This window comes from Entamoeba dispar, genomic scaffold, assembly GCF_000209125.1.
Source record: "Entamoeba dispar SAW760 scf_1105229460503 genomic scaffold, whole genome shotgun sequence".
NCBI lineage: Eukaryota > Evosea > Mastigamoebida > Endamoebidae > Entamoeba > Entamoeba dispar.
The window spans coordinates 1638-10147 of NW_001854225.1; the positions used below are offsets into that span (position 1 = coordinate 1638).

The following is an 8510-nucleotide window of genomic DNA, read 5'->3' on the forward strand; positions in this document are numbered from 1 at the left end:
TATTCAAGCAGTTCATACAGGTTCAGAAAAAAGAGTTACTGGTATTTTTGAAGGTCATGAAGAACAAATACTTCATTTAAAATTTGACATTGGATTATTACTAAGACTAATTTTATGTTTATCTAGATCACTTAATTATGACGGAGATAAAAGAGTTTGTTAATTCTTTAATAATAAATACCATAGTAAATAAAAGAATTAACGTTAAAGATAAGTATTATTATTAAATGTCTCAATAAAATAATTAGAGAAAAAAATGAAATTGATAGCGTTGCATTGCAAGTATTTAATTCAGTAAAATTAGAAATAAAACAAAATATTAAAAAGTCTCAACTTCAAAATACTGAAACAACTTTACAATTATTAAACTCTCTTGAAGAATTAATAACCTCAATGCATATAAAAGAAATACCAAAACATATTGATGGTTTTTGGGTTGAAGTTGATCACATTCCAGTTAATGCACGAATAGATATTGTAATTGGACTATTTAAAAAAATTGGAATGATAATGAATGATGTCAAAATAATTAATGGAAAATGTAGAATTCAATATAAAAGTCTTAATGATGCATTAAACGCATGTAAATTAGATAACAGACCAATTAAAAATACAACATCTATTTTATCTGTACGTCTTTTACAATAATTCAATATTTTTAGTTTTTTTATAACTTTAATTTGTTTATTCATAGTAATTAATTAGAACTAACTGACATACTCTCTTTATTCTTTTGCTCATTCTAGAAAAGCTAATTAACTATTAAATACTTTTATTAATAAATTTACTGAAAATTAAAATAAGATTTTGTTCTATTTGAAATAACTAAATCATACAATTATTTAATAAAAAATATGTTAAGTTTAAACTAACCCAATTTATTAACTTACTTATCAATATAAAAATTCTTTTGTTTGTAAATAACAAAGATATAATATTAACCGAAAAAAAAAAAATCACAATCACTATAATAAAACAATTATTTTTTTTAAATATGAAAGATTTAATGAGACTAAGTGTTAATGTTATAACAAAGATAATCTTAATAGATAAAGAAAAAAAAATAATAACAGAAAATATAAGAATATATTCACAAGAAATTAATATTACTAGTTTTCTTTTATTAAGTTTTTTATTGTTAAACATAAGAAAAACAATAAATCAATCATAGAAACTAACAAAATTATTTCAACAGTGGAAGGTGGGTGGTGCAATCAATTTTTGAAATAATAAATTATTTGCTATTACTTGAAAGTGTTGATATTTTTGAAAAGAACCTACCAAAAGCACAATCAACAATTCTATAAACAATTTCTTTTTCTTTTTCTATCTTAGTTAAAGGGATATCGTTTACTTCATTATTAATTGAACTTGTAATAGTTTTCTTATTATTATCTCGATGTTGGAAGATAAAATCAATAAGTAAAGGATCTAAAATTTTACCAGATATATCAGGAAACATTAAAGAACTTATTTGCTGAAAATGAAATAAAACAGGCATTTCACGTTTAGTATTTAAATCTTCAAACTCATTTCTAAATTTTTGATTAATTCGTTGACCAATTAAACTTATATCCTTCCAAGTTTGATAATCAACACCAAAACCAGAAATTGACTTTATTCTTTTCATTTTAATAACATAGTGTGTCGCTCTAGTACTCTTGAGTGATGCATTATAACCAATGCTTTTAAGCATTTCATATAAGAAGTTATTTGTTGCTGAGACAAGATTTCTTTTTCGATATTTTGTTTTACGAGAATCAGTAATACTGGTAATGGTCTTTTCAGCTTCATTAATTTCGTTATGAATTAATTCAGAAAATTTAAATCGTTGTTGGCCAATATGAATTTCATCTATTGTTATAAACAAGGCTGCTAAACTCTTTGAATTTTTTTGTTTAATTTTCCTTGGTTTAAGTAAAACAAAATTAACTCCGTGTCGCATTAGTAATGCCATGCAAAGTGATTCTTGTTCTCCTTCATACGATGTTGATATTCGTTTCGCTTGAGCATAATTATCTTTGAGTTTTTGGTTGAAATCCCAATTACTCATTATGAACTGAAAAAAGCTGAGTTCTTTGAGTTTTGTTTTTTTTCAAATCATTTAAAATTACCTCAAATTAATAGAAAAAGGTAGTTAGAATTATTTCAAGAAAAAAGTTTAAAAAAGAAATAAAGAAAGAATGAAATAGAGAGAATAATAAATAAATCCAACAAAGAAGATTAAAAAAATATTTTTAAAAACAAATAGAAAATAAAATAATAATAAAAGTATTTCTAAAAAAATAAAAAACCCATAAACAATTTTACTAAAAGGTCAAATCTGATTTAATCAAGTTTTTGGAATCCAATTTCAACTGCTTTTTCTCTAAAGCATCTTCTACATAAATCAAGTCCATATTTTCTAATAAGACCCTTACGAGCTCCACATTTTCTGCAAGTTCTTGATCCATTTCCATAATTTCTAGGATGGGCATTATAAATTGAGTAGCTTCCCATTGCTATTGACCTTTTATTAATTATTTTAAGTTTTCTTTAAAACTATCAACCCTTTTTTACTATTTTTTATTAATAAGAAATTAATATTTTACTATAAATTATTTGATAAATCAAATGAAAGAAAAAAAATAACAAAGAAAGAAACACAATCAATTAAATGTAATAAGAAGACCATTAATAATAATGTGGTTCAAATTTATCACAAATAACAGAATTAAAATACCGTTGTGCTTTTAATGAAAGTGGTTGATTTGTTTCATATAATTCATTTGTAAATTGTGTAGTAAAGTTCTTTGCAATAGATTTGAACCTATCTCTATCTTGAATCTTACCATTATCATAAAATGGTTGTAAACAATTAACAACAAATTTTGATACAACACTTTTTAAGGTTATATATTCAGGTGGTGGATGTTGTTCTCTTATTCGTTGTTCTTTCTTTCTATTTGCGTATAATCCAATTAATGGATCATATGCAGTATCTCCTTCTGCATATCCATATAATCTTTCGAATTTATAAGATACTCCTGAGCTTTGATGTTCTTGACTTCTTTTTAATTCAATATTAGAATTTTCAGGAATAATTACTGATTGATGTTGTTGGATTTGAATTGGTTGATTTAAAACCATTCCATTATTTGTTATTGGTTGCAATGTTTGATTTATTGGTTGAATATAAGATGTATTTCCATCAAATGGTTGGTTTGTCATATAATTATTTTGTGGATTATTTTGTGTGTTTTGGATATAATTTTGTTGTGAAACACTAGTTGATTGTTTAGAATTTGTAAGATTCATTATAGTAGAACTTAAAGTATTTTGAGAAGGAATAGAAAGACTAGACTGATATGGTTGTGGAAGAGAATGAGTAGTTATTTCAGTGACTTCTTGTTTAATAATTGGTTGTTCATTAATTGATTGTACAATAGATTCAGAAATAACAGGTGGAGGGGGTAAAGGTTTGTTATTATTTGGTTCTTCTTTTAATCTTTTTGATAATTTTTTAATATCAACAACATCTTCACTTTCATCTATCTCTTTTTTTTCGTTAATTTTTTTTTGATGAGTAATTTTGCTTTTGTCTTTTGTTTGACGTGGTTTTCTTGGTGAGGGTTTTGATATCTCTTCTTCTTCTTCTGACTCTACTGAAACTAAATTTTTTCGTGTTGTTTTCTTCTTTGGCTTTCTTTCTTTATTCTCTTTTTTAATTTCTACTTCAAATTCTTGTCGTTGATTTTCATGATTTGCTTGACGACGAGTAGTCCTTTTTGTTACTGGTTCTTCTATGTGTTCTGGTTTTTCTTCTTCAGTGACACTGTCACTTATATTTTCTACAACTTCAGTCTCTGTATCGCTGCTCATATATCTCTTTTTCTAGTTCTTCTTTTTTCTTTTTTTTTCACCCTTTTTTCTCCTTTCTAGCTTTTTTAAAAAAGAAAATAAAATATATCATAATATATAACACAAATTCAATATCAAACTTCTATCGGTATTGCTAATGGCTTTTGATGATCATAGAACTTGCTCTTATTTGTTACTGCAAAGTCATTTCTAAAATCATTTGCAAAATTGGTTAATGTTATGTATTCATTGGTTTTTATCCAAATAGTAATTCTCGCTTGACTTCTCATAGAAAATGAAACACCATTAACAAATTGGTGTTGACTAAAAATTTCACCAATACAATAACACAACTAAATCATTAAAACATTTACACTCTATTATTATCTTATCAACCAATAAATTAAAAACCACCTGGAAATAACAAACTAATTTACACCAAATTTGTTCAACTAATTCTGTTTGTTCTTGTGTTTTAAGATCAAACGAAAAAACAAGTCTACCACCATTTTTATTTTCATCATCACTTTGACATGGTCTGATTTTATCTCGGAAAAAATGTGAATCACTTCCTTTTAATACTGAAGTGATATTTGGAAAATCCTCATAAAATCCCCAGAAATTTTCTATTGTGCAAATGGTTTGTATTTGTTCTCCAAAGGTTGTAATACTAGTTGATCTATCTGAACTTTTTCCTGACTCAAACCAAAAAATCCATGGATTAGACAATGGATGTGTTATAGCCATAGGGTTGTATTTTATAAACTTCTATATTTCCTTTTTTCTTTTTCTGTTGAATTTCTTTTTTAACCCTAATTTAGGGTTTTTTATTGATTATATTTAAGGAAATTATAAAGAAAAGAAATGATGAGAAAAAATAAAAAATCATATATTACTTTAAATTAAAAAAGAAGAAAACAAAAATTTAATGGAAGAAACAGCTCTTGATGTTGTTGGTTTTATAAATTTAATTAGTCAATTTATTGAGTTTGTTCAATCGATTCGCCAATCATAACCACTCAAAAGAGAGTTAATAAAATTAATAGAAATGGTAATAAAGAAAAATATTATTCTGAGATGCTTGAAGAGTCAATACTATTATTAAAAACATTAAATACTGAAAGTATAGGTGAAGTTTTAAAATTATGTAAGACAGAATATTTGGTTTGATAGTATTAATTATAAAAAAAGTATAAACTTAGATATAGACATATAGAACATTTCTTCAACAACAACTCATTAAAATGAAAGAAGCATATTTGAAGAAAGATATTCAAATAAACTCTTTAATTAATGAGCTCCAACAAAAAACACAGAAATTTACTTCTATTCTTCAGAGATGTAATAGTTCAATAATGACAGAAGAAGTTGGATTATTTCCTGATGACGTTGCAAAATTACGTGATCAAATATTAGTTGATCTAGAAAGTGTTGATTAATTAATATTTACTTTCAAATGAATTAGGTTTAATGAACACAGATTAATAATTAACAAAAAACATAAAGAATAGATAATTAAGTGTTAATATAAATATTTTCTATTGTTCATTGTTCAGTGGAGATTAATTAATCCATTTCTTTTAAAAGTGTTTATTCATCATTTATAGTTATTCTTTGATTTTAGTTGTTGAACTATGAGAATTTCATTTTCTCATTTATTTATTGTTGAATAGAATATTTTAAACATCTATTACTTAAATATTCATTATTTAATTTCTATTGATTTTAATGAGTATTAAATTTCTTCTTTATTTTGTTATTTTAAGGAGAGTATATAATTACCACTGTATTACTATGGGCCAATATCCTTTTTAGTATCAACCACCACACCCTTTTTCTTTATTAATCTTATATCATCAATTATACTTGTATCATAACAAGTAATAATAACATCTTTATAAATAACCATTCGTTTATTGTCAATGATATCACATCATTGTAATTAATAAACACTGCTATTCTTGCAGATTGAGTAAGACGTTTTTCAACTAAATACAATATCATAACCAGTCCATAACTGGGGGATTTGAAGGATGGTAATATTTTAGGGAATTGTATGGTGTCTTTGATGTACTACTTTCGAACCAATTAATAATTAACAAAAAAAACAAAAAAAGAAATAGATTAGAGGTGGTCAGACTCAGTTACTTCTTCAGAGTTTTGAACAGTTTTAAAAGCAGACATAAATGCGACGTTTTGTTTTTTTCTTTGAAAAAGGATTTCATCACTTTGGTAAGTGTCAATTAGTCGTTGACGGTCTTTCAACATTTTCATAGCACCTGTATAATTTTTGTTTTTAAGATAGTTGTCAAATTCATTTTTGTTTAAATTCATTAAAATAAAAATGAAGTAAAAAGAGATCATTAATCAGAAAAAAATAAATTAATAAAAGGAAAACTAAAAAAAATTAAAAGAAAGAATGAGTGATAGAAAAGGACAATCAAAATATTATTCACCTGATTTTGATCCTGAAGAACTTGAAAAATTTAATGAAAAATTAAGAAAACAAAGAAAAGGAAAAGGGCCTAAATTACTTGATGTTCGTATGATGTTGCCAATGTCAGTAAGATGTCAAGCATGTGGAGAATATATGTACAAAGGAAAAAAATTTAATTCAAAAAAAGAAACAGTTGAAGGAGAGACATATTGTGGAATAAAGATATATCGACTATATTTTAAATGTACAAGATGTAAAACACTCTTTACAATTAAAACAGATCCAAAAAATTCTGATTATATTTGTGAAAGAAATGTTACAAAAAATGCTGAACCAAGAAAAGAAGAATTAAAACATTTAGAAGAAGAAAAAGAAAAAAGAAAAGAAGAAGAAGATGATGACATTATTAAAAAATTAGAAAATCAAAGTAAAGATACTATTAATGAATTACATCAGTTAGAATTATTAGAAGATATGAAATTAACTCAAAAAAGAAATGAAAAAATTACTGTAGATGAATTACTTAAAATAAAAAAAAGTATTAAAAATCAAAATAATAATTCTAAAGAAGATATTCAAATTAATGAAATTGAAAATGAATTAAATGATTGGAAATTAAAAAAATATTTAAATGAATCTTCTTTTAAAGAAGAAGAGGATAAAAAAGAATTTATTAAAAAATCGGAAAAGAAAAAGAAATTAAGTTTTTTATAACAAAAAAAGAATAATAGAAGAAAAGGTAAATATTATAAATTCTTTATTGTTAATATCCATGACTTTCAAATTCTAGTACTATTTGTTCCATCGTTATTCTTTCTTTAGGATTTTGGTTCCATCCTAAATTAATTAATTCCCAAAACCATTCTTTCATTGTTAATATTTTTGGTCTTCTTTTTCCATTTGCAATGAATGATGCAATATTCCAGATATATGGAAATTCTTTTTCAGGATAAACATCTCCCCAAATATAACTTTCATACATTACAACAGCAAATGAAAATACATCAATTTTTTCATCATATCTTTTATTGTTTAAAAGGTCTGGTGCCATATAAATGGGGGTTCCAATTCCTTTTGTAAATGTCATATTACTTTGTGCTAATGTAATACTTCTTGATGATCCAAAATCAGTTAATTTAGCTCTAACTGGAGCCTCAAGAGTTAAATCAAATAATAAAATATTATCACTTTTTACATCTCGATGAATGATATGATTATTATGAAGATACATTAATCCTTTTGCACAATCACAAAGAATCTTTGCTCTTAATGCAAATGAAAATTTTTCAATTGGTTCATTATCTATCATACTTTTTAAACTTTTATATGGTGCAAATTCCATTACAATGGTTAGTCTTTTTGGATTAAAAACTGCTCCATAGAAATAGACTATTTGTGGACATCTAAATTTATCTAATAATTCAACTTCTTTATTAAATTCTGAAATACTTTCATCGGTTGTTGAAATTTTTAATCTTTTAATTGCTACCATATGACCTCTAAACATCCCTTTAAATACTGAACCAAATGTTCCTTCTCCAATTTGTTTTTGTTCAATAATTTCATCTGGATCTAATGAACAATCCAACTGAGTAAATAAATGAAGCTTAATTGGAATTACTATATCTGAATGTTTTCTTTTAACAACAATTCCAAGTGTTTGTGTAATACAACAACATACTAATGGTTTTATTAATACTGTAAATACAACTGCTTTCCTTGGAGGGATATCGGCACATTCAGGTTTATGGCTAAAAGAACATTTTATGTCATCTATTGGAGTAGCAAGATGAATTTCATAAGTTTTATATCTATTAAAATTACCAACAATAATATTAATTGAACTTGTACTACCAACTTCTAATTCACTATCACTTGTAATGGTATTATAATTACAATGAATATCTTTATGATATTGGTTATCATAAAATTCAACAGAAAATGTTGATATTGGTTGTGGAATAACACCTTGTTTCTTATTAAAATAATGAATAAAATGAAGGTGTATGAAATAATAAACTAACAAACCTGAAATAATAATAATCATTAATATACATATTAATGGAATTCCAATAATTAAACCATAATTTAAAGAACTAATACATGTCTCTCCATTTGAATCTGGTTTATTCATTCCTTTACATTTTGAACACTTAGAATTTATTGACTCAATACAATTGTCAATTAATTTATAATAAATACAATTTAATCCATTTTGTAATACATATTCATT

General features: G+C 24.8%; 7 protein-coding genes across 7 annotated transcripts in view, besides 11 other annotated features; 3 read left to right on the plus strand and 4 right to left on the minus strand.

The window, feature by feature from the left end:
• EDI_047270 (uncharacterized protein) overlaps nt 1–648 on the plus strand; it is a gene marked incomplete at both ends in the record, with an annotated part of 861 nt that extends 213 nt beyond the window's left edge. The window contains 2 exons of the mRNA XM_001737268.1: nt 9–154; nt 211–648. Of these exons, the coding sequence (XP_001737320.1) occupies nt 9–154; nt 211–648 (584 nt within the window). The remainder of the gene's footprint in view (nt 1–8; nt 155–210) is intronic.
• Nucleotides 649–752: 104 nt separating this feature from the next.
• Nucleotides 753–856: a sequence feature (AT_rich).
• A 110-nt stretch (nt 857–966) lies between these two features.
• Nucleotides 967–996: a sequence feature (AT_rich).
• Nucleotides 997–1234: 238 nt separating this feature from the next.
• EDI_047380 (uncharacterized protein) lies at nt 1235–2053 on the minus strand (the record flags this gene model as incomplete). The annotated part of the gene is made up of 1 exon (XM_001737269.1): nt 1235–2053. One exon carries the CDS (start codon nt 2051–2053, stop codon nt 1235–1237), a length of 819 nt encoding a protein of 272 aa, XP_001737321.1.
• A 97-nt stretch (nt 2054–2150) lies between these two features.
• Nucleotides 2151–2274: a microsatellite.
• A 277-nt stretch (nt 2275–2551) lies between these two features.
• Nucleotides 2552–2603: a sequence feature (AT_rich).
• A 70-nt stretch (nt 2604–2673) lies between these two features.
• Nucleotides 2674–3861, minus strand: EDI_047390 (uncharacterized protein; the record flags this gene model as incomplete). Its single annotated transcript, XM_001737270.1, has 1 exon — nt 2674–3861. One exon carries the CDS (start codon nt 3859–3861, stop codon nt 2674–2676), a length of 1188 nt encoding a protein of 395 aa, XP_001737322.1.
• Nucleotides 3862–3864: 3 nt separating this feature from the next.
• Nucleotides 3865–3928: a microsatellite.
• Nucleotides 3929–3974: 46 nt separating this feature from the next.
• On the minus strand, nt 3975–4587 carry EDI_047400 (eukaryotic translation initiation factor 4E, putative; the record flags this gene model as incomplete). The annotated part of the gene is made up of 2 exons (XM_001737271.1): nt 3975–4193; nt 4270–4587. The coding sequence occupies 2 exons, from the start codon at nt 4585–4587 to the stop codon at nt 3975–3977; spliced, it is 537 nt and encodes a 178-aa protein (XP_001737323.1).
• Nucleotides 4588–4712: 125 nt separating this feature from the next.
• Nucleotides 4713–4750: a sequence feature (AT_rich).
• Nucleotides 4751–4917: 167 nt separating this feature from the next.
• Nucleotides 4918–5279, plus strand: EDI_047410 (uncharacterized protein; the record flags this gene model as incomplete). Its single annotated transcript, XM_001737272.1, has 2 exons — nt 4918–5004; nt 5049–5279. 2 exons carry the CDS (start codon nt 4918–4920, stop codon nt 5277–5279), a joined length of 318 nt encoding a protein of 105 aa, XP_001737324.1.
• Nucleotides 5280–5340: 61 nt separating this feature from the next.
• Nucleotides 5341–5926: a repeat region.
• Nucleotides 5927–6172: 246 nt separating this feature from the next.
• Nucleotides 6173–6288: a microsatellite.
• Nucleotides 6260–6991, plus strand: EDI_047420 (coiled-coil domain-containing protein, putative; the record flags this gene model as incomplete). The annotated part of the gene is made up of 1 exon (XM_001737273.1): nt 6260–6991. The coding sequence occupies one exon, from the start codon at nt 6260–6262 to the stop codon at nt 6989–6991; it is 732 nt and encodes a 243-aa protein (XP_001737325.1).
• Nucleotides 6637–6672: a microsatellite.
• Nucleotides 6801–6910: a sequence feature (AT_rich).
• Nucleotides 6992–7040: 49 nt separating the features above from the next.
• EDI_047430 (tyrosine protein kinase, putative) lies at nt 7041–8411 on the minus strand (the record flags this gene model as incomplete). Its single annotated transcript, XM_001737274.1, has 1 exon — nt 7041–8411. The coding sequence occupies one exon, from the start codon at nt 8409–8411 to the stop codon at nt 7041–7043; it is 1371 nt and encodes a 456-aa protein (XP_001737326.1).
• Nucleotides 8412–8459: 48 nt separating this feature from the next.
• Nucleotides 8460–8487: a sequence feature (AT_rich).
• Nucleotides 8488–8510: the final 23 nt, after the last annotated feature.